Genomic DNA, 26,146 nt, shown 5'->3' on the forward strand with positions numbered 1-26,146 from the left:
CAGTCAGGCAGTCGTTCCATGTAAAATACTGGTATTCAGCTGCATCCGGTGGCACTGACGGCCGACTTCAATTTTGGAAGAAAGGCTAGCCTGATAATGATTCTTTTCGGGACACTCTAGCTCTCTCGGCACCCTAACCAAAGACTATAACTTAAATAAATTTAAATATTGGCTTCAGATTCTGGCAAAACGATTACTGCGAAAGAATCCACGGACATAAGCTAGCTAATATATAATATAATAAGAGGCATTGCCCGCTCATTAAAATTTACATTTCACGTGGAATTTCAAAGATACAAATCACGCGACTAGAAAAACTAGTTTGTAGTTCACATGAATCTGTCTACCAGTTTTTAATTAAAACAAAAGCAACTAAACTTATGAGTCACGAGACTGAGCGAGGACTAAAAAGTTGTTTAATTTGCCAGCTTTGCTTGCGTCAAATTATAAGAAGTGTTTCCTCAGAAAATAAACCGCAGCACGGGAACTTTCTTTTAGCAATTGAGTTTATTTACTTGACGCCCGTAATATATTATTATCAAACAATATTCATATTTAAAACGATCTTCAATTATTCCTGCCTAGACTTTTATTGGTATCAATAATGTTAAATAAAGTCCCCTCGCCGCGTTTTTGTTTGCCATACAATTAAGGTTTACGAAACGGATTTTCAGGCGATTCTCAGCACTAAGTTCTTATTCTTGACAAACGTTTGAATGTATAAATTGTTAGTGTAAACGCTCGCATAAGGCGGGCTGCTACTTCTTGTTTTTTTTCTAATTTTTGCACACACTATTTCATAAAAACAAATATTCTAATGACTCACACTTCAAACACTTTCGAGCAAAACATACAGAACAAACACAAAATATAAATCATCATTTATTCCTTCGTTCTAGTTGCAGTTGAAAATCATCGACGTCCTTCATCATGAGATCGAATTTGAGACGTAGCGGAGGATGCTGAGCGTTAACCGGTTTAGTAGCTGGAAGTATCTTGTACCGTCTAAGCACGGTGGACATCACTGTCTTCATTGAGGTCATCGCGAACTGGTAACCTGAAGATGAGTAAAATTGTTTAACGTTTTTTTCATTCCATAGACTTTATGGCGCGGTTGGTAGTGTATAATACTTACCGTGCTATGAGAACGAGAGTACCTGTGCATTGTCAGATTTAATTGAAACTGGTCGCCGAAGCCGAATATCGATCAGGAGGACATTATCATTATTTATTCATTAACTCTTACCAATACAATTCCTAGGTCCATGACTGAAAGGCATGAAGGCGGCAGGATGGGTGAGCGGCGTGTCAATGAACCGTTCAGGACGGAACTGCTCCGCGTCGTCGCCCCAGTACCGAGGGTTGCGGTGTAAAGCCCAGATGTTGACGATGATCCCCGTACCAGGCAACAGTTTCAGACCTGATGCTGAAACAGTTTATATGACATCCTTGAATCTAACTAGGCTAGAAGTAGTTTAAATAAGTAATATCATAGAAAAAAACCGCTTTCTAGCTATCACGGTTTATGAGATACAGCCTGGAGACAGACAAATAGACATACAGACAGCAGAGGCTCAGTAATAGGCTTCTGTTTTACCCTTTGGGTACGGAACCCTAAAAAATAACTATAAGTAGGCTAGTGCAATTCCTTTAGATACCTACCGTCGCAACAATTCTCAGCTACACACATCTACTCTCATCCACTTCAACGCACAAACCTACCTACTCCCGTTGATATGATTTATCCCTATTCATTATTCATGTATACCAAATTACCTTTTTTCCTATTCTTAAAATTAGTAATAAATAGAACACAAACCGAAACAATTTTTACGATTTTGATTTTTCGTTTAAAAATACTTACGTATCACTACTTCTCTTTCAACTTTCCTCGTTATAATAGGCACTGGAGGGTACAGCCTCAGCGTCTCTCTAATCACAGCATCTAAGTACTTCAGACGAAGAAGATCATCAAATGTTGGAACTCTATCTGAGTCTCCAAATACTTCTTGTAACCTGTAAAATTATTATAAAGTGCGTACATAAACATATTGTTTATATGTAATAACTAAACTTAGAGCTTGTTTAGATTAGAAGCCAATTTTAGGGGGGAAAAGCAAATTAGCGTAAAACCAGCGTATTTTGCCAGAACTATTTTCTTCAAGCATTTAGTCGATAGTACCGACGGAATAAACAAGAATTGGAACAATGAGAAAATTAGTTAAATGGGCTTGCTGCTTGCTAACTTGCGCTTAGCGCCTGTTACTTTGGTATCTATATTATTTATAATCATTGGCCTGTATAAATTTTACAGTAGCTATTGTTAAAAAAATTTACTGTCCCAACGACCGGAGCCTTTCAAAGTAAATAAATGTTATATTTAACAATTATAATCAGATGAAATATACGTATACTAAGAATAACAGTGCAACTCAAAGACAATTAATTAACTCTTGAACTCAGTTAACCAAAATTACTATTCTCAAAACGTAAGTCAACGTCATGCGTTCAAACCGAAAAAGTAGACGCCATTTTTTCTTTTATATCCGGTAGCTTCACTTGGTGTTGCCAACACTATACCTCTTAAGAATACATAGTCTTGTCGCAAAATTGCAATATGCTCTAACAAAAATTTTCCAAATATATTTGCCGACTTACTCTTGATAAACCTTCTCCTGTACCTCAGGGTACCTGGACAGTATAAGAGATATGAACGAGGAGCCAACAGCCGACGTATCGTTGCCAGCCACCATGATCATCATCACTTCCTCTATCACCTCGATGTCTGAGTAGCCGTCGTCGCCTCCAGACGACTTGATTAACAGCTCCAAAAATGATTTAGGATTATCCTCTGAAATAGAAAAATGCGTTTTATTGATTTGTTAAAAAATAGTATATTCATTTCCCAGTGCATAATTTTGGCGAGGAGTACAGCTTATGATGACTCACAAATGTTTTACAGATTATAAAAAAATAGATATTAGAAAATGTATATTATTTTGTCCTTTACTGTGTAATTTTTTAGCAAGAGCAAGGTTTAAAGTTCTAACAATGATATATTTTTATAGAGCATAGGGCATTGTTTACATACATAATGTAAGTGAAATAAAGGAACTCACCTTTGTCACTTTCATTTGTATTTAATTCTTCTTCTTGTATTTCTTTACGTTTTGACTTTATTAACTGAAAATAAAAAAAGTTATCAAATCAAATCAAATTTATCAAGAAAATCATGGTTTTTAACCTTAACCTCACTGTTGAGGAACAAGGAAGGTTGAAGGACAAGGAAATGAATATGAACAATTAGACGCAAAAGTGAGGAATCTGAAGAAAGGTTAAAAGTACCTCTTTAACAAATCCCCACATATAGTCCTTCATGTCCAATAGTTTCTTATAAACAGGCAGGTTCTCATACACGAAGTCGTTGTGAAGCCAGGGAGAGCAGAGGCGTTCAGCGCAATGACTCAGACCTTCATCAAAGGACTTCAGAAACGGATGACCTGAATCTTTCTGAGAATGCATTTTGTAGCCCAAAGACGCTTCTGTAGAGTTAAGAACATAAGCAATAATGAAACAACGTAACTTTCCGTGATCCTTACAAGCTTCCCTAGCTTCATTCACATCCATACATCTTGTCTTACACGACCACCAGTTACAAGTACTACGCACCTGGCCTTCTTGCTGAATGTGACCGATATTTAAGAGCAAAAGAAAATTTGTTTAGGTAATAGCATTACTTCAAGTTTTTACATAAGTAAATACATACACGCCAATTATACTGTAAACTCTTTTCGTTCAGTCCTGTTTAATTCTTCGACAACTTAGTAGAAGGCTTGTGTGCGAGGATCGCGGATGGCAGAGATACACAAAATCTTAAATTAGAAATATCATACACACGCAGCCTGATGCCCCGGATAATTGTCTATTTGCTACAGCTACTTTATTTTTGACAGACACGGAATTATTTATTAAGCGCTCAATAAATCAGGCGTACCAAAGTCTCGGCTAAGTTCCTGGACAAACTAATTTTACAGAAAAAAAATGCCTTTGTACTTAAATTTTAATCAATCTTGTTGTTTAATAATTTACCTGCGATAGCATCCATGGTATAAGCAGTAAAGTATTTCCATGCAGACACAGTGCCAATACCGACGACCTTCTTCAACTGTTCCACCAGGACCTGGCTCTCTCTGGTGAAGATTGATAGGAAATACTTCATGTTCTTCGAGCTGAATGTAGTTATTAACACCTTGCGGCGGGGTTTCCAAATTGATACTGGAAGATTACATCAAAGTAAATTAGCAGTGGGGTAGTGATAGCTGAGTGGTATAAGTAGTTGCTTCCCATTCAAGTGGTCGGGTTTCAACCCGACACACGAAAACCTTAATAAACATACATAATATTATGTTAAAAACAATTATCCCCTCAATTATTGTTAAGGTCAGAAAAGCAATGGATGCCTTATACTTCTTTAAAACAAAAAAATAAAATTGAAGGTATGAATATCTCCAACCAGTAGTTGCATTCCGGAGGAGTGGTCAAAACTCTCGCGCATTCGCCTCGCCTAGCTGTGTGATAGTAATGCGTAAAAAATATGTATTTGCCTTTAAGTCGCCATATTTAGCTGTCATATTTATTTTATTACTGACAAGTTTATAAGTGTTTATCTAGACAAAAGTCAAGGCTTAGTTTTTTAGGACATTTCCAGTGCAAAATCCTGTTTTTGCATCGACATTTTGTCTTTTAAAGATACTGACTGATTAAGTATATCATATAATCGAGGCGCTCATAACCAGTTGCGTTAACCAGTCGGTAAATGATTTTGGTTAAGTAATCCTTAGCTTGCTTATTCTACAGATCGGTGACCGCATGGTGATGATTCAAAGGGCACGCTAATAGAAGGTCTCGCTTGTTGTCAATTAAGATAACAGTCGTTAAGCCATGTCAAAAGATCCTCCGTCAAACATTGTCTCTAGGTTGACAGCATACCTAAAAGATAAAATAGTAAATAGATAACATTTTGGTACCTGGAGCGAAAATAGAGCCGTTGCCAATGAACAGCCGAGCCATTTTCATAATGTCGTCTTTTTGCAGACATGTCTTCAAAACAAATTCTGCACATACGGGATCAGCTATCACTGTTTGCAAAGAATATGAAAGAAATATATTAAAATAACACTTTTTAACAACTTTTATATTTATAGGGAATCTCCGCTCTTTTGAATGGTAAAATATATTTTTCACTATTCATTTGTCTGTAATTCATTATTCGAGTTATTCAGTTATATGATTAAATAGTTTCTTATTTTGTATCAGCTTTGTTTTTAATAGTAACTCAGTTCCATGTGATTGGTATTTCCTTCTAATTGCTTCCACTTCTGGTTTCCTAGAGAAATATTATTCGATAATTAACTTACTTGTATTTAGATGATTCCCTAGCCAAAAGGAGGTCAAGCCACTCTCCTTCTTAATCGCATCTCTACCAAGCGTTTGAAAAGCTTTCATGCGAGCTGAAAAATGAAAATCAAAGCAAGATATTTTTTTTGTTTATAATAAAAATACAACTTCTGCACTAAGAATAATAATCTTGTGCCACGGGAACTTTGACTAACATATAAACGACGGACACAAAACACCACCAGACCCAAAACAACTATTAGTGGATCGCACAAATATTTTTCGATGCACCGGTAGAGTAGTAAGAATTCTTTAAGAGTAGCCGGAAATTTGGATGTTTGCTTATAAGATGAGATACCTTTGTGAACTAGATACCTATTTATAACTGGTTGCGCTCAGCAGTCAGAAAACTTTCAGTGGGTAAGCAACCCTTAACGCGGTCATTCTACAGATAAGTAACCGTATAGTGGTATTTGAACGCCCACTTCACTCTGACACTAGGTTAACCACTGATCAAATCAGCTTAGCCTTTCTTCCAAGCTATGTTGTAGACGGCTTCCAGTCTCACCGGATGCAGCTGAATACCAGTGTTTTACATGGAGCGACTGCCTTTCTGACCTCCACATCCCACTTACCTGGGACATAACACGATACCCTTCGGTAAGACTGGTGGTCAGACTAGGATAACCACTGAATGTACGATAAAATAGAATTAGACTCCAGGCAAAATTAAACTAAACTTACTCTCACTGCTCCCTAAAAACAAATAACTATGACCAACAAGAGGTAACGCGGTCACTTTCGAGTCCAACTGCTTTCCCAACTTATAAATATCATTGTTCTTCCACCTTTGATACACGAACAACACAATAACAGACACAAATAAGCACTCCACCAACATTATGTATTTCTATTAACAAATCTATCAAGAATCTGTTGAATTTTATATTTATAAGACAATTATATATCGACGCAAAATGAAAACAGATTAAAATTTTACGCTAGATTTATGTTCGAATTAATTGCATGTATAGTTCAACAAGTTAGTAGGGAGCCTTGCGAACATAGCTCGCGACTAGTGGAGGCCAAGTATGCACCTCCCACGCAAGTGGTCGATGGTTCATACCCGAGGCACCACACCTTATGTGTATACATGTATATTAGAAATAATATCACTTGTTTGGTGAAGGAAAACATCGTGATAAACCTTGCATACCTGCGAGTTTTTTTAACACTGTTCTTAAAAGAATGCAAAGTCCCTAACCCGCACTTGGCCATCGTGGTGGACCCAAGGACTATACCCTTCCCTCATTACGGGAAGAGAGCCCAGTAGTGGGACAGTAATAGGTTAAAATTTTATTTATGAGAGTGACTATGTACTTAAGAAAACACGTTGGTATCAAAGCGATGCGGATATTAATTAATTTGTTAATAACTCGTGATAATATTTTAATAGTTTTTCTTCAAGATTATTCGACAGCGCTATTATCCAATTATACGGGTAGAATTATAATATTATTTTGACACAAACAATATTTAAGATTCATCTTGGATGATATTTTTTACCTTTTCTACGTTAATTCATCATCATAGTTTTTTTTATTTGACGTGCAAGCCGAGGTGTTTTAAATACTACAAATAAGTTTTTGTGGTTCATCTAAACAGTGTTTGCGACTGCGTTTGAGAGTACAGCATTGGTCAACTCCAATTTCTATAGGAATGTTTTCTGGGTACTTTGCAGGGCACGACAAAAAACGATTCTCTTTGTTTTCATATAAAATAGCAGTCGTTAAGCTATGTCAAAGCCCTCATTTGACTAGAACTACTTTGACACTATATTGACACCACTAACTACATATATTATAATATGATAATAGAATGAACTAGTACGGGATAGTCATCAAATAAAAATGTCATAATTAATATCTTTATTTCCTAGTTTCCAACTGTACAGTGAATTCATCAGCGTCTCTCAGCATGACGTCGAACTTGAGCCTCAGTGGTTTGTGTTTGTCGCTGTATGTTGACGCTGGCTGGATCTTGTACTGACGCAGTAAGCTTGCTAATGCTGTCTTCATTGACATCATTGCGTATTTGTAACCTGGAAAATATATCAATTTTTATGACAATTTTCTTTTTTTTCTGGAGCGTACTTTTTACTATTAAGATATACTTTTTTAATATTAAGATGTTTTAACCTAAACTGTAACTTACTTAAAAAAAAGTGTTTCTTTTTATTTTAAATCGAGTAAACAGATTAGTTCTGTTAAAGTCTAGAGACCAAAGAACATTTTTTTTTTTGGAAAGCAATGCACTTCTACTTTATAGTCAGCTTGCGACCAGAGCAAAGGTAACCTGCGGTGAATTGTCAAGTTATGAAAGTAAAAGTCGACCATCGCTGTCAAAGCAGATAAGTATAAAAAATCATAATGATAGAAACGTCTGAAGCTTCATCTTACTTATGCTCACTCGCGAAAATAGTCTCTACCATTAAAAACTACAGCATTGAATGTAATACTTGAAACTTACCAATACAAGCTCTAGGTCCATGACTGAACGGTATAAAGGCAGCAGGGTGTGAGAGCGGTGTGTCAATGAACCGTTCAGGTCGGAACTGCTCCGCGTCCTCGCCCCAGTACTGAGGGTTGCGGTGTATCGCCCAGATGTGGATCACTAGGCCAGTTTCCTTAGCTAAGGTTACTCCGGATGCTGGAACAATGTGAAAAATAATTTAACTAGGGCTAAATTTTACCTTTACTTTTACCATACTGAAGCATGGACTCCATGGACATTGAATCAATCCAATTTTCCTTAAAATATTTCTTTAACAATTAGAGCAAGCGATTACATATTTTCTTTGATATTATGGTACATGTAATGTTGGTCATTGTCTTTGTTAATCCAGCTTTTTGGGTATTAAAACATAATGTTTCAAGAACCAAACTTGGGGCCAGGTTTTACAGCAGAGAAGAAGAATTCCATGACTATATTAATATGATAACTCTCTCATTATTGCATACGAACCCTCTACCTATAATAATCTACCAGAATAATACTTACATAGTCTGTGTTATTAGCGTAAATATTATTTTTTAACGTAAGTCTAAAAAATGCATACTCACGTAAAGTAACTTCTTTGTCAACTTTTCTAACTATAATAGGAACTGAGGGGTATAATCTAAGACTTTCTTTGATGACAGCTTCTAGGTACTTCAGTCGAGGGAGATCTTCTGCTACTACGGGTCGGTTTGAATCTCCGAACACCTCACGTAACCTGTAACCATAACAATATAAGTTGATATTTACGATATATGTAGCACAAGTCTACCACTATCAACTACCGACAACCGATTAGCTATCGAAGATATTGTATGACTATCGGTTCAGCGCCTCTAGTGGGCATCGTAGCAACTATTTTAGCAGTGCATTTTGAATGCCAAACTTTCGATACTCGACTGTTGAGAATCGAGGTACTATAATGCATTCGTTAAAGTGTTCACCACGTAGAAAGGTGCAATCCTGAGTTATAAAATTCTCAAAAACTATAGCATACATAATAGTAAAGCAGAAAAGTTGTCTAAAGTTTGTATTTTCTCCAACGTCAACATTACCACACCTTAAAATGTCACCGATGTGTTACCTAGATGGTGAATTTTCGTTAGATTCGAATGATTTTGCAAGTATATTTTGTGTGCGATATATAAAACTCACTCTCGATAAACCTTCTCCTGTACATCCTGGTGTGTGGACAGCAACACAGAGGTGAAGGCGGTCCCCACAGCCGAGGTGTCGGTGCCAGCTATCACGAGTACCAGGGTCTCTTCCTGTAGCTCTATGTCGGAGTAGCCTCGCTCACCGCCAGATGACTCTATTAGCATTTCCAAGAACGTCCGAAGACTTTCCCGTTTGATGTCTGGAAATTACGTGACATTTTTAATTAAGAATTTTTGTTTTGGCAAATCGGAAAATTTATAGGTAAAATTTAATCTTGGGATCGAAAAACTTGTAAGGTTATTCTTATATTCTTATAGTATGTTTGACAACCGACTTTATGTTACTTAACGATAGTCGTAATCATGTTATTATGTTAAATGAAATATTTTGATTATTGATTCCTACAAACCATTAATAAAAATTATTATTCTTAACTAATATAGTCACTTACTATGATCGGACTCTGGCATCGTTTCTTTTTCCTCTTTCATCGAAAGCCTTTTTGATTTTATTATCTGAAAAACAAAAACGACTATTGGCATTCAGTTTTGTACCAACAATACTCTTTTTATGACTCATGCATTGATGGTCTCTGGTCCTTCTCGCCGAAATGTTATTGAATGATGGATGGCTTGTAGCCTGGACCAAAGTAATGACAGCCAACTCTACAATAGTGAAATTATGTACATACCTGATCAATAAACTCGCATATAATATTTCTACTCTTGTTATGTTTCTTATAAGCCGGCGTCATCTTATACACGGCTTCACTATGTAACCAGGGCTGGCACAGACGAGCGGAGTCTAACTGTGTACTGACTTCGAAAGACTTCAAGAATGGCTGCTCACTTTGCTTTTGTGCGTTTACTTTGACGCCAAGCGTTGACTCTGGAATCAATTTTATCAAAATATAATCAAATAAAAATGACGAAGTAAATTGCACAAAATGAATAGTTTGAGTTGTCATTTAGATAAAGTATAAGTGAAATAAAACCATGATATCATACTTTGTTTCTTCTTCGTTTATTTTGCTATGATGCTTTGCTAACTTCTTTTGACGTTAGAGAAAAAGCAAAAAATGTTAAGTCGTATAAAGATTCCCTACAAAAGTGTTCAGACTTCAAGACTAGACATGACACTTATAAGTATGGTGCCAAACGTGCTGTGTTAAAAAATAGTGATGTATTAAAGAAAATGACTCCGTCAAAATAAGCATAACACTAAGTCGGTGGATATTAAAAAGAGATGAAATAAAAATGACAATATAACTCATACAAAATTAACAGTTTGATTTAAAAAAGTTGAAATAAAAAAGGGGGGAAAGAATCTATGATATCATACTTTTTTCTGGGAATTCCAAACAATGTGATAAGTGTACAGGAAAAAGTAAAACAAACTTTTTATTTAATTAATTAATCATCATGTGGTATTTTCCTTGAGAATTAGGCAAACATACCTGATGTATTGATAAGCACTTACTATATTTTTGACGTAATGACATAGTAGATAAAATGCTAAATTTTTCATACAAAATACCTAAATAAGTGGTTTTGTTTATAGGTAACCTAATGTCCGATGTTTGTAGCTAATATTTTAAAAGTTTCAGCAATAAGGCCTTAAAGAGTTTTTTTTAACTATGTATTCACAGTTAATTTACTGTGTCCACTGGTTGTATATCTGTAATGTCCTGCAACATATGGCTAGTAGGGCTTGAAAACGTACATAATAAATTGTTTTGTTTGAAAACTATCTTTCTTCAAGATTTTTTCAACTCACCACAAACCGAGTCCATAGAATAAGTAGTAATATACTTCCAAATGGAGAAGTCTCCTCTGCCAGCGGCCGCCTTCAGCTGATCCACCATGATGATGCTCTGACGGGAGAAGATCTCTGTGAACTGCATCAGGTTCTTGGGGCTGAAGGTCGGAGCCAGGACCTTGCGGCGAGGTCGCCAGATATTTACTAGAAACATATTTTTATTGTCACTGGGAATAGTTATAGAATACATAATATAAAAGAGCAGTGATAGCCGAGTGATATAATTTGGTACCTCCCACGCAAGTGGTTGCAAGTTCGAACCCGAGGCAACACACCAAAGACTTTTCGAAGTGTGTATTAGAAATAATTGTCACTCGTTCCAACGGTGAAGGAAAACATCAGACCCTTGCCCTGCCCAGGGACATTAATGGGTTAATTTACTTTTTTAATAGAAAAACAATGCTAAAGTTTACCTGGTGCAAAAACACTGCCGTTACCAGTCAACATTCTCAAACATTTCATGGTGTCATCCTTTTCAAGACAGTTCTTTAGAATAAACTCTGCGTTCACTGGATCAGCGATCACTGAAAAAGTACAACTTACATTTCTTATCAATAAACAGAGACATTATAATAAGTAGGTAGTATTTGTATTCAAGTCAAGCACAAAAATAAGTAGATATTAAAATTAACTTACTTTAATGCAATATAACTTATTATTTAACGAACATGTAGTAAGGCACTTACACACAAAATGACTTTATTGAAGAGATTACCCGTTAGTTTTACTTTATAACGAAAGTTTTCTCAGACACTCCCAAACAAAATGCATTTACTGAAAAATTAACGATTTTTGGACAGCATTTATCAATTGCCAGAACAATACAAGTAACATGGCAAAGAGCTTAAAGATTTCAAACAAGAGTAATAGTACTTACCTAGGTAGAGTCTAGGTCCTTGCCACAAAGTAACCACTCCATCATTTGCTATAGCTTCCCGACCAAGCTTCTGGAACTCATTCATACGATCTACAATAGAAAAATATTTAAACATCAGCTGAACTTTTACATATTGACTTGACTGCCGCCGTGGCGCTGTGGTTTAGGTCGCCACGCCGCTACCATTGAATCGGGAGGTTTGATTCCCATACGGGATAATCATTTGTGTGATCCACAAATAATTGTTTCGGGTCTGGCTGTACATTGTGTATGTTTGTAAAAAGTCCCCGCGACACAAGGGCAATTCTTAGTGCGGGAGTTGTCTTTTTTATAAAGAAAAGAAAATAGAAAGAAGAAGATATAGGTAACGAATGTTGCGGGTATAGTCAAAAAACTCAAATTATTAACCCGTTTTTTGTTTGAGGTTTGATTCTTCTACAAAAACCTTGTTTATTTCAGCTTAATTTTAATTAGAACCTGACCCCGAACCTGACATTCACCGGTTTAACTTTATTTTAACTTAACAGCTAATTATAGTAAAAAATACTATTTAATATTCATAAATCCTTCCGTCCTAATTAACTATCCGTTTTAACTAAGGTTTCAGTGCAAAATAACACTGTTCTTGTTGTCTTAGGTCAATAAGGTATCCCAAAATGCAAACCACACTTAATAATCCTATCCTATTAATATTATAATTGCGAAAGTTTATGTTTTTGTAACATTTAACGAAAAATCTTTTGGACGGATTTTAAAGAAATTTCTTTAACGCATAAGATACTTTTTACCTCGGGAAATTTCTTCACGTGAAATCATAAACAGAAGCTAATATATTATTGATGTAAACGATTTAATGTTCGGTGGTTAGGTTTGGTCTGACACCACGCCAAAACTACTGAAAAGATTTTGAAGAAATTTGGTTCACAAATAGTTTATAACCTGAATTGACACATAAGATGATTTTAATCCTGAAAAATCATTTAAGCTGAACAAAGTCTCAAACAGAAGTAAGTAAATAATCAAGTCCCACCTTCATCACTTCCAAGGAATATATAAGCGTGTCCCACGAAAGGCAATGCTATGTGATTAGCACTCGCAAACTGACGAGACACCTGGATCATCTTCCTCTTCTGCCATCGTTGCAATAACACCCACACTAACACAAACACTAAAACTACTTGACCTAACATCGCAACTAAACAACACTCACTAAAGGATAAATATCGAAATGACTTTGATACCAAAACCAGTCTTGAAAAAGATAGAATTCTAGATAATAATATTAAAGAAAATAAATAAGTAACTAAACAAGTTGATTCTTCGAAAGTTGAAGGTGTAATGGCTAATGAATATGACAAAATAGTTATTAATGTCACCGATCATGTATTTATAGATATTTTACTTGAAGTTCTAATGCGACTGAGGAGTGTAAAGTAAACAAACTTTAAATTACAAGTGCTGCTTAGTATAGCTCTCTAAAAGGAAGCAAGGACAAAAACGACTTGTTGTAGACTGTACTAAAAAAAACATTGCATAGAATATTTTGCTCGTATGAAAAAAGAAACATTTATAAATCGCTAACTTCTGCTCGCAGCTCCGTTCACGTATATTATAGTTATAAGGCTTACTTTTGTCACCAACCAAACTACATGCAAAAGTAACTTGCACTTGTATTCTATGTGTTATTTCGGTACATCATTGTAGCCTAACTACTAACAGATATCACTACCAATTTTCAAAAAAGTTCCATCTGTAGTTTGAGCTTTCAAAATTCCGTCCAAACATTCAAATATCCATACCTTCGCATTTATATTAACAGGATAATATTTTGTGGGTATCAATACTTACTACAAAAAAGGATTAATAAATCATACTAATATACCTGTCATACACAAAGGCCAAGGTCGAATGTGCAACTTATTGATATTGTCTTCATAATATGCATGTTATCTTGATTTATTTTGACACGATTCATATAGAACTTCCTATAAGGTTCAAAGTATGCGCCATTTCATTTCGTGCGGTCGTCGCCACAGTCACGTTGTCGTCACGCATCGTGTCTCTGCCCCCTGCACTTTTCATCATAGGTACATCTACGGCATAGCGGCGCCGATAGCTAGTAAACGATCTGTGGGTTAAGCAACCCTTGCCGCGGTCATTCCATAGATGGGTGACCGCGTAGTGGTGTTTGAATTGGGCGTCTCCGTACTTCGGAGGGCACGTAAAAAATCGTCGCCGGCTGTTGTCTACTAAGATAACAGTCGTTAAGCCATGTCAAAGCCCACTCGGGCGGCTTGAATAACTTTGGCACTAGGTTGTCCACTTAGCATACGACAAACAAAACAACTCGTACATCTCTTGTTTTTTTCTTTCACGGTTCGTGGTTCAGGCTTATTAAATGGCAACAAAATATTGACAGATATTTTCATACATTTATATGACGGTGAATGACTGCCGCGGCTAATACGCTATAAGTAAAGTAATAGAAATTAAATAAACAATTTCCTGATATCATTCAACTAAATCAGACATGAAATGAACACAAACTTATTTCAAAAAGAGTTTTTTGTAACATCTTGCTTTTTTACCTGTGCGGTGAAAATATGTATGAAATACACCCGCGTTTCGGCAATTATAATATTAGTCTCATGTAATAGAGGGCGTCTTTGCCAGACAAGTTATACCTCCATGGCGCAGTGGTTAATGTTGCCATGCCGCTAACGTTTGCGTCAGGAGGTCGTGCGTTCGATTCCCACACGGAACAAATTATTTGAGCGATCCATAAATAGTTGTTTCATGTCTGGTTGTACTTTGTACCCGTTGTTTGTATGCCTGTAAAAGTCCCCGTGACACAAGAGAAATTTTAAGAGTGGGAGTTGACGTTTTTAAAAGAAAAAGAAAGACCCGGGGCTCAAACACGGGACTAAGTCAGAATCAAATATGCTTTATAATACTTTAGCAAGTATTTGAAATCGTCAAAATATTTTTTTATCAACCACCGTTATGGAAAAGCTATTGCTCGTGAGAAGAAACGGCAAGAAACTCACTACGTGATCACAGTCATATGCACTACTCTTAGCTTATTAAACAGTAATTCAGAAGTAATTTATGCTCAATGTCAAAATGTGTACTAACATTACTTAAGAACACTTTTAAAAGTTGAATGTTTGCTCTGCTCTTGAATACTAGACAAAATTTGAACTTGAAATAATATTGAATGATTTAAATATTTTTATATATAGATCTGAAAGTCGCTGTGTCTGTTTGTGTGTTACACTTTCTCTGATTTGCTGTGGAAAAATCCATGATTGGTGAGAGGTATTTAAAAAATCGCGTTATATTTTCATTATCTAATATAATACATGATACCCTTGCGACAACAGCCAGTATAACCTGTGCCGATACGTCAGGCAATTGGAGTAAAATGCCCACGTTAATTTCTATATACTTTAGAAGTAAAACATGCGAAAATACTCGGAATTTCAGACCACGTTTTTCGTCGCCAAATAGTTTTTTTTTTTGTTATAACAAAGCAAGGCAGCGTAGTCGCATGTTAATGTTAGTGATTCCATTTATGTAGCATAAGTAATACCGGATGGGTCGAGACGAATGGTGACCGAGGAGAGGTCACAATATTATGATCATTTAAAACAACTCTTAAATGCTGCCTTTGACACTGGGTGAATACCAGAGGTGTTTGCGAACTCCAGACTGCTAGTGAAAAAAAAACCTATTTTGTATTGAATTATAACTCGAATTTGAACCTGAGGCATTAAATGCAGTAGTCGCATACGCTACCACCCAACACAGAGAAGTATTTTTTTTATTTGCGGGACGTTGTTGCATTTGGCCTTTATGGTGATTATTCATCAAAGTCAAAGTCACTGACAACAAGTCGTCGCTAATCTGCTACTCTGGTAAGATTTAAGAGCAATACACGCCGAAGTCGCCGATCCACCGACCGGCGTCGGCAACATTATCGGCATATCAGCTGTGTACGTAAACCGCTGACATGCTGCCTGGTTGTGTGTCGTCTGGTCAGCGATTTTGATGTATATTGTGCTTTAGAAACTTAAAAAGGGATAAGAGACTTGTAGGGGGCAAGTATTGTAAATAAAACAAGGTAATAAGTTCTCAAATGTAATGCGACTTGGAAGTTGTCGACGTGTTTCATCATGACGTCAAACTTCACTCGCAGTTCACCCTCCGTGGTCCCCTCCTCACCCACGCGGTACACGCGCAACAGACTCGCCAGCGCAGTCTTCATTGACATCATTGCGTATTGATATCCTGGACAAACAAATAAGCGTGGGAATAAATCTATACCAATATTATAAAGCTGAAGAGTTTGTTTGTTTGTTTATTTGAACGCTCTAATCTTAGGATCTACTGGTCCGATTTGAAAAATTATTTCAGTGTTAGATGGCCCATTTATCGAGGAAGGCTATATATCATCACGCTACGACCAATAGGAGCAGAGTACCAGTAAAAATGTTAGAAGAACGGGGAAAATTAGGACCCATTCACTCTTATGTGGCGCAAGCGAAGTTGCACGAGTCAGCTAGTGTAGAATAAAGTGGCAACACTGAAGTTATAGGGAAAGTAAGGTGAAATAATGGCAACACGAAAAAACAAGAGAAACGAAAAAATGGTTCGGCCCTTATTACATGGGACTAACATTGTTAATGGCGAAACGCGGGCGTTTTTCATACACTTTTACACCTTCGGGATAATAGGGGACTAACGGAATATAGCAGGCATGACATTATGTGTAAGAATTTATGCCATTTCCGGCAAAAATTACGTTCGAAATGTCTTTGTGTGCAATTGGCGTCACAGTCTTCGGGTAGGTATATTATGCAGTTAGCGGAAATATTATTATTACGAAATTAAATAGCTATTTATTTATTTAATAGCCAGTAAAATAATAGTCTTTGTCTTAATAACAGAGATGTCATATTAATAAATTGTTCTTATTACATTTAATGGCCATTTTCAAGTAATAATTATGAATGATTTGACATACACTTTACTGAATATCTATAAGATATATTAGGTACATTACTCTATTAGGTACATTGTTTTAAGGTACTGGTGAGAATCGGGACTCGAAGACGAAACCTGACCTGTGTTGTAGTCACATGCACTCCCGACCATGTCATAAAGGCAGGCACATTTTTAAGTATCTACTAAAATCAAGTGTAAAAAAGGAAAGATATAAACCAGCCAAATACGAGTTGGGCTCGCACGGCGAGTTCCGTATCATTATTTAAAAAAAATGTTACAAATAATGATTTTTGTATTGTCTTTCATAATTATATAAATGTTTGTTGTCTGTTGTTGAAGTCGCATAGCGGCATCAGTAATACATGATCTGTGAAAATTTCAACTGCCTAACTTTCACGGTTAATGAGATACAGCAGTAATAGACAGATAGACAACAAAGTGTCAGTAATAGTCTCGTTTTAACCCTTTAGGTACGGATCTCTGAAAAGAAAAACTAAAATAGAAGATAAACTGTACATCATAACTTAGCCAAAATTTGTATTTACCAATACAAGCCCTAGGTCCATGACTGAAAGGCATGAAGGCGGCAGGATGGGTGAGCGGCGTGTCAATGAACCGTTCAGGACGGAACTGCTCCGCGTCCTCGCCCCAGTACTTAGGGTTGCGGTGGATCGCCCAGAAGTTTATTAGTAAACCGCATCCTTCTACTAGGGTCACTCCTGACGCTGGAATAAAGATATTCAATGAATGAGTATATAATTGTTATTATAAACATCCTATACCTCCGCGGCGCAGTGGTTTACGTCGCCAAGCCGATACAATTGCATCGGGAGGTCGTGGGTTCGATTCCCACTCACAACAATTATTTGTGCTATGTGTCCGTTGTTTGTATGTTCGTTTGTAAAAGTCCCCGCGACACGAGAGCAATTCTTAGTGCGGAAGTTGTCCTTTTGCATAAAAAAAAATACTTACCTGCTGCAGGGCAAGGGCATTCAAATTCAAAATCTAAATCAATTACTCATTCATTTAAATTTATGACAGTAGTTATAATGACTGAATCTACCACTAGGTTGGAAAGGGGGTAGAGACATATGAGAAGAGCTAGCAGGAAATTCTTCCCAAACAACTTCCTTTTTCCACCTATCTCTATCTAAAGATATTTATAGTCTTGGTTTGATTCCCGGGCAAAGTTCTATTGGTTATTTAATGATAACTGTTTTTTTTTAAAGACAACTCCCTCATTATGCATTGCTCTTGTGTCGCGGGGACTTTTTTAAACATACAAACAACGGACACAAAGTACAACCAGACCCGAAACAATTATTTGTGGAGCGCACAAATAATTGTCCCGCGTGGGAATCGAACGCACGACCTCCCAACGCAATGGTAGCGGCGTGGCGACCTTAACCACTGCGCCACGGAGGCAGTCCAGTGCAGTGATATTCTATAGAAATAAAAACTAACGTAGAGTGACATCTTTGTGCACATGTCTGACAATGACCGGCACGGGCGGGTACAGTCGCAGCGTCTCTCTGAGCACGGCGTCGAGGTACTTCAGCCGAGGCAGGTCCTCCGCCGTCACTGGCCGGTCCGAGTCGCCAAACACTTCGCGTAATCTGCAAGTTATGAAATAAGCTCATACAATTAATTATCTAGCCAGTTGCGCTCACCGGTCGGTAAACGATCTGTAGGTAAAGTTACCGTTGGTGCGGTCATTCCATAGATGGGTGACCGCATATTGTTTATTGTTTGAGCTGGGCGTCTCCGTGCTTCGGAGGGCACGTAAAAAATCAGTCCCGGCTGTCGTCTACTTAGATAACAGCCGTTAAGCCATGTCAAAAGGCCTCTTGGCCGGCTTGAACAACTTTGACACTAGGTTGACCACTAACCATACGATAAACAAACAAACAAACAAACATTATCTTAATCACACCGCTGACTGAAAGGAGCTCGTGGCTTAGTTAACAACAGCTGCGCGGATTGATCTCTAAGATTAGGCTACGCCTGCCGAGGTCGCTCGATGGGTGACCATCTTATACATTATCGAGCTCCGTGTTTCGGAAGGCACGTTAAATTGTCGGCTCGGCGCTAATTTTCAAAGATCTTTGACAGTCGTTAACAGTAGTCGGAACCTTGAAAGTCTGACAACCGTCTTACCGAAGGGTATCGTGTTATAACCCAGGTAAACGGGTTGTGAAGGTCAGATAGGCAGTCACTCCATGTAAAATACTGATATCCAGCTGAATCAGGTGTGATTGGAAGCCGATTCCAACGTAGTTGGAAGAAAGGCTAGGCTGATGAATCAGACCGCTGACTAGTTACAAAAATCTCTTAGCTCCATACTGAATTGACCTCACCCCAAACGACTATAATTTTTGCTACGGTCTAAATAATTTGTGGCGTTTCAAGTTTACAACTTATAGACTCCAAGTCCCCTGATTTCTATTCTGAAGGCTTGACTGATCTGTTTGATAAATATTTATAAATAATGAGGGTAAATACTTTGATGGAATATTATTTTGACCAACCTAAATAAAAGCAGGTTCTTAGTTTATTAGAAAATGAATTTCGATTTCTTGCGAACAAAACAGTTTATACTTTAACCCCTATTATGTGATGAAGAATATTTCAACTAACTCTTGATAAACCTTCTCCTGTACATCAGGGTGCTTGGCGAGCATGAGGGTGGTGTAGGCAGCTCCTGCAGCGGACGTGTCGCTAGCAGCGAGAACCAGCACCAGCATCTCCTCACGAAGTTCCAGCGCATTGAGCTTGCCTTCGCCTCCTGACTCGATCAGCATCTCCAAGAATGATCGTAGACTTGCCTTGGGGACTATCAAACAAAAAATTACTGCTCCACTGATTCTTTTCCCGAAATCAGTGTTTATGCATAGAGTCCACTGGCCAAGTAAGTCGGGACCTTTGCCTTTAAAAAACAATCAGACGTGCAAACTTTTTCTAGCTCGTTAGAACATTTAATAATAATCAGTTAAGGAAAGTTTGATCAATGACAAAAAAGGTTTTGTGACTGACCTTCATCTGACGTGTAGACAATGTTTTCTTTTTTCAAGACTTCTAATTTTGATGAAATGATCTGCCAAAAGGCAAAAAAACATTAATTACAACATAGATAATATTGATCTTTCGATTTATTGATACATACGGGATGATTTTTTATACGCGAGCCTACGTTAACTAACAAACTTCTACCTTGTCCATAAAATTCCACATATATTTCTTGCTAGATGTATACTGTTCATAAGATTCGGGATTTAGCAGTTTGAACATTTTGTCGTTATGCAGCCAAGGTTGGCAGGCTCTCAGAGCGTCGATACGACAGCAGTTGTCGAAGGAGTGCAGGAACGGCTGCTCCGGCTGTAGTTGAGCGTCTACGTCGATACCCAGCGATGTTTCTGGAGAAGAAACGACATTTTGAATTAGTCTTTGTTCAAGGTAAGGTCAGATGTATGGATGTGAATAAGGCAGGGGAAAGTTTGTAAGGATCGTACCAAGTGGCGTTTTTGGTGTCTGTCTACCCCTATTAGAAAAACGGGTTAAATTATGTATGTATATAGAGAATTATTCTGAACTTACTGCAAGCAGAATCCATGGAGTAAGCAGCAATGTACTTCCAAATAGAAAATACTCCATTCCCCGCGACCGACTTTAGTTGCTTCACCATAATCTGACTCTGAGCAGAGAATTCTTGTATGAAACTGTTCAAATTCTTCTGGCTGAACGTCGGAGCCACCATCTTGCGCCGAGGACGCCAGATTGGCACTGCAATAATTAGCTTTCAGTAGCGCCATTCTCTACTGTTGGTACTATTGAGTATCAAGAGTGTGAGTTACTTAGATTCAATAAAAAACTAAAATATTCAAAGTTTTGATTTCCATCTACCGGAAATCACAAAATATACATTTATGTAAAGTAAGTAAAAAGAGAACAATCTTTCAATCCCTTATAAAATTAAGAAAAACTGACACAAAAATTCAAATTGGAGTAAAGTCGGAAAGTTTAAACGGTCCGTGTTTTTTTATTTCCCGTCCGCTTTGCTTGAGACTTTTAACAATGTAATTCCCTACAAATCTAGAAAATTTCAATAAATGTTGTCTACGATCCCAACATTCTAATTTCTAAAGATCTCTTCATGAGTTATACAAGCCTGGTACCTATTCTAAATGTGAAGATCTAATGATATAATTTGATTCGTAAAATAAAATAATTTCTATCATTACCAGGTGCAAAAATACTGCCATTGCCTAACAATGCTTTGAAGAAATCGATGGCTGCATCTTTCTCCAGACAAGTTTTGAGAAGGAACTCCGCTGCCACGGGATCTGCTACAACTGTAACAGAAATATTTACGAAATTATTCACTACTATACAACTACAGTGCAGAACGCTAATATTTTTAAAAAAATAACACATTATATTTAAAGTATGTACATTAAATCAATAAATAAAATGTTACACACACTACCATGCATTTCACATTTGTCTATATACCTACCGTTTTATATGTTTAATGAAGTCTTACTGAATGTCATATAATACATTTTTATATTAAGTTATACTTATAATTTAAATTCATTATAGTTGAATTTGGACTACTGGGCGACCACTAGTAAGTATTATTAAGTAGGAAGTATAATATAATTTCTTACCTATGAATAGTTGTGAGCCTCGCCAATGTGATATGAGACCTCCATTCTTAATGGCTTCTTTTCCAGCCCTTTTGAACACATTCATACGATCTGAAAGGCAAAATACCTTTGAATAATAATACCAAAGTTCCCAACCTCGCATTTGACCTGTATAGTGGGGCTTAGGGCCTGTCTGTCTGTCTCCAGGCTCTATCTCAAAAACCGCGATATCTAGAAAGCTGAAATTTTTCACAAATGATGTATTTCTGTTGCCGCTACAATAACAAATACAAAAATGTAAAAAAAATTGATAAGGGGTTCCATACAATAAACGTGTTTTTTTTAGTTTTTTTGCTCAATATAAATTTTCTATCATGGATGATGGTACGAAACCCTTCGTGCGCGAGTCACGTTGACACTTGTAGCGCATGTCAATCGGGACAGAAGCTTAAATGAACCTGAAGATGGGACATGTGAGAGCATTGCGCATGCCTCGCGATGTCTATACGCGGCTTAAAAAAGTTTAGGATAAAACAAGCGTGATATTATGTATGTATGAACCTATAAAATACAGGTATTTATAAAAAGTGCGTAAGTATATGCTTTAAAAAATAGCAAATGAAGCCCCATTAATTTTATTGTTTTAGTACGCATCTTACCGAAACGAGGAAGTAAACTAATTTAGGTACTTACTTATTATTATATTGAAAATAACAAATTATACAATTTATACATTCATGTTTTTAAGACACCGTTTATTTATAAACTTTTTACAGTTTACTGAGTACACCAAAATATGAGCGTCACAATTGGATATGGTTTTGATTTAAACAAAAAATAATAATGGGTCGTAACGGTGCGCTTGACTGCTTTCCTTTAAATATTAGCAGAGCGTATCAAGGCGCAAAATTATCTCAAGCAATTATAGATTACCTGCCCGTATAGTTTATAAATAAATCCCAATAAATTATAAACGAATAAATACATAGTTTATGTACAGTTTGTAATGCCACTTGGGTATTATAATATAACATCACGTCTTTGAAATAACGAGCCTTACTTTTATAACCCACAATGGAGACAGACTGCCGTAGACCGATTTTAGTGCAAAGCCTTGTTGAAGGCCTTTGCCCAACACTGGGACGATAAAGGCTTATAGCTATAATAGTAATATCACGCCTGTACCCCCCTTAAGAACTGAACAGAAATCGAAGAAATGCAATAGCACTTCACTCGACTCGAATTTGAGTCCTCATGATCAACTTTCGTGTGCATACCTACGTTAATATGCTACCGTCCTCTAACTATAATGCCGTAATGTAATGTTTCGAGATATTCGATAAAAAGGCACGAGAAAAGAAATATGCAATGCTGTTACGTAACTATCTGGAGACTGCGATTTGAAATATATTTAGCAGCATCTGGAAACAGCATTGTATATTTCTTTTCTCGCGCCTTTTCGCGAATATCTCGAAATATTGTTTTTGTAGATAACGGCATTATAGTTAGAGGACGGCAGTATGGCTCGGACCACAGCATAATTTGCAGCACAGCAGGCCACACATAATATTATGTTTTATAATGGTTGGCAAGGTCCCTCAATTTGGAAGGAGACCCTTGCCCAGCAGTGGCACAGTAATGGATTAAAAAATGGCTGGCTAAATACCTGCGCAAGCAAATGCTAACTTAATTTAATTTTTTTTTATATTCCTGGCTACTGGACTAGCTGGATACGCAAAGGTACAACAGCTAGATTGTACGTACAAAAAATATAGATACGTCGGTTCACAGTTATTTCTGTGCCAATTGGTCTATACTCTATTGATCAACTATCGAAGTCTATCGGTAATTACTCAAAATCAAACAGCTTTTCATTCAGAAGCTATTGCATAGCCGCTAACATCTGAATCATCTGAACACCAATGTTAGAATACTTATGCCAGAGATAAATTTAAATTTTTAGATCAGTCGGTAGGTCGCCCATCCACTGGTAAAGGATTATCCATTATTTCCGCCACACGCTGTAACTTTAAATTACTTACTTAAATACATAAACATAATAATAGAATATCAACAACTTCCGCACTAAGCATTGCTCTTTTGTGACAGGGACGTTCACAAACATACAAACAACGGACAGAAAGTACAACCAGACCCGAAACAATTATTTGTGGAACTGTTTAATTGCTCGTGGCTCAGAAATGTCCCGGACCAGCCTGGATCTGGCAACCCTAGATAAAACAGGCGTTATGTTATATATTATACTAGCTAACTCGCTCGACTTCGCTTGCGTCACTGAGAGAATGAATAGGTCATTTATTTTCACGTTTTTGTAACATTTTTTAATTTCGCTCTGCTCCTATTGGTCGTAGCGTGATGATATATAGCCAATCAATAAATGGGCTATCTAACACTGAAATAATTTTTCAAATCGGACCAGTAGTTCCTGAGATTAGCGCGTTCAAACAAACAAACAAACAAACTCTTCAGCTTTATAATCTATACTAAATACTAATCTATACTAATATTATAAAGCTGAAGAGTTTGTTTGTTTGTTTGTTTGAACGCGCTAATCTCGGGAACTACTGGTCCGATTTGAAAAATTCTTTCAGTGTTAGATAGCCCATTTATTGAGGAAGGTTATAGGCTATATATCATCACGCTACGACCAATAGGAGCAGAGTATCAGTGAAAAATGTTACAAAAACGGGGAAAATTATGATTCTCTTATGTGACGCAAGCGAAGTTGCGCGGGTCAGCTAGTATTAGTATAGATGTGTACTTACCTTCATCGGTTCCCAAGAAAATATAAGAATGTCCAATGAAAGGTAACGCTGGACTTTTCATTGTTAACACTTTGGAAGTTAATGCGATCATTCGCCTGCGAGTCCACCGCGAGTATATCGCCCATAATATGATAAGTATTAACGCGATTTTCCACAACATCTTGTAAAATTATCGTTAATTTTGTTTTTTTTTACATGCAATAATTGTATCAAAAAAATTATTTTCAGTGGATCAGTTAGATAGTTATTTTATATTATTTCTTTATTAATACTCATCACAACTATTTCTGTGACTTTTTATTAAAAGTTATATACAGTAAAATTTCCTGGCACTAATATTTTCCATTTACGATTAAATTTTTTTTTGGAATATTTCCAAATAAGTCTACTGAGACACGCGAATTGGTACAGAATGAGCTAAATTGAGGGCTTTGCTTTAAATAAAGGTGAATTATGTTGTTTTCGCGCCCGCTTGAACGCCTCAATTAAGGAAATTAATTACTTAACGTGGTAATTAATGAGCAGTGACATCCGTCTGGTCTAAGCATTTGCCTCCCACGCGAATTAAGTGCTAAAAGCTGAAGCAACACACCAATGACTTAGAAGTTAGATGTGTGTTATCAATTGTTCTAATGGCGAAAGAAAATATCGTGATTATACACTATCTGAGAGTTCTTTTTAGAAGTTCTTAAAAGGTTGCCAAGTCTCTATCCCGCATAGGTTAGAATCAAAGCCTAACCCCTCTTCATTCTGGATAAGTAGTATGCTTTATGCACTGAATAACAATCCTATAAACCAAAAGTAAAGACATAATTTATTAAAACTTTGTAAGCGGTGTTAGTAAAAGAGTTTAGTTATAGTTATTTCATTGTAGCTCTTTTTAACGAAATGTACCTACATCGCTGTAAACCTTCAGGCATTTTGTTTAATTCACCCGCCCCTACTCTTTTTTATTGGGTAGAGGTTTTCGTTCGTGTCTCACAACACATTTCCAAAACCATTCAATTTCATCTTAGCCGAGAAAGATCCGAGGTTAAGGCTCATTTAACGCCCAAAGAACTACACTACAATAACAAAATTATAAATTCATTAAAACGCCTTATGATGTTGTATTTGTTTAATTATTTAGATTGAGTTTTTATGCAATGAGGATGATGCAAAAGATTTTTAGTCCTACAATTTAATTAAGAGCCATGGACGTTTATGCAGACTTAAATGAAGAATTCTGTGTATTTTCTTAATGTAATAGCTGTATCAAGAAGCCCCAAGCCTGCTGCATAAGATGAAGCTGCTACTGATGTACTAAGTTCGAATTTTGTAAACCTCCGTCAGCTAACCTTGCATACAACGCTATCAGTTGCCTGTTTGAAAATGTATTAAATTAAATTTACCTAAGTATAAAAGTGTGTTTTAGAAGTATATAAAGTAGAAGTAGAAGTATGATCCTTAGTTATCTGGTTACCATAGTACAAGCTCTGCTTAGCTTTTTTCACTTCCACCGAAACTTAATTTTGAACAGAGCACCTACTTAAAATGTTAACGTAGGTCCAATTTTATACTGCCTTTAGTTTATTTACATTATTAAATAAACTAAAAATAACAAAATTTCCATATATTCAAGAAATACGTTATGCATCTGTTTAAAATCATTAATTTTAATTACTTATCGCCATGCCTTAGATGTCTATCTCGACATATCCTAATTAAGTATGCCAAATGAGTAAAAAATCACACATTATTGCTCAAAATTCGCATGATAAAGGAAACTGCTGATTTCCTTTAATTCGATTAGTTTGTCGACATTAATCACGAAACTGTGAATCATTGCTATATTTATGGAACTATGATATTATTAGCATCCTGTTAAATCCTGTATTTATATACACATTATCACGCCTTTT

General features: G+C 36.6%; 2 protein-coding genes across 2 annotated transcripts; both read right to left on the minus strand.

Annotated features, from left to right (window-relative positions):
* Positions 1–878: 878 nt before the first annotated feature.
* Positions 879–13,243, minus strand: LOC142973239 (uncharacterized). Its single transcript, XM_076114878.1, has 20 exons — positions 12,837–13,243; positions 11,807–11,896; positions 11,343–11,453; positions 10,888–11,073; positions 9,803–9,999; positions 9,563–9,626; positions 9,109–9,310; positions 8,520–8,671; positions 7,927–8,106; positions 7,335–7,498; positions 6,142–6,307; positions 5,418–5,510; positions 5,028–5,138; positions 4,090–4,275; positions 3,346–3,542; positions 3,120–3,183; positions 2,659–2,851; positions 1,865–2,016; positions 1,247–1,426; positions 879–1,057 (listed from the first exon to the last, which is right to left on the minus strand). Exons 1-20 carry the CDS (start codon positions 12,994–12,996, stop codon positions 879–881), a joined length of 3,027 nt encoding a protein of 1,008 aa, XP_075970993.1. The 5' UTR covers positions 12,997–13,243.
* A 2,635-nt stretch (positions 13,244–15,878) lies between these two features.
* On the minus strand, positions 15,879–24,444 carry LOC142973240 (cytochrome P450 4d2-like). The gene is made up of 10 exons (XM_076114879.1): positions 24,246–24,444; positions 21,481–21,570; positions 21,052–21,162; positions 20,408–20,593; positions 20,024–20,226; positions 19,847–19,907; positions 19,451–19,646; positions 18,278–18,429; positions 17,359–17,538; positions 15,879–16,096 (listed from the first exon to the last, which is right to left on the minus strand). Exons 1-10 carry the CDS (start codon positions 24,403–24,405, stop codon positions 15,879–15,881), a joined length of 1,557 nt encoding a protein of 518 aa, XP_075970994.1. The 5' UTR covers positions 24,406–24,444.
* Between the last annotated feature and the right edge of the window lie 1,702 nt (positions 24,445–26,146).

This window comes from Anticarsia gemmatalis, chromosome 5 (assembly GCF_050436995.1).
Source record: "Anticarsia gemmatalis isolate Benzon Research Colony breed Stoneville strain chromosome 5, ilAntGemm2 primary, whole genome shotgun sequence".
Taxonomy (NCBI): domain Eukaryota; kingdom Metazoa; phylum Arthropoda; class Insecta; order Lepidoptera; family Erebidae; genus Anticarsia; species Anticarsia gemmatalis.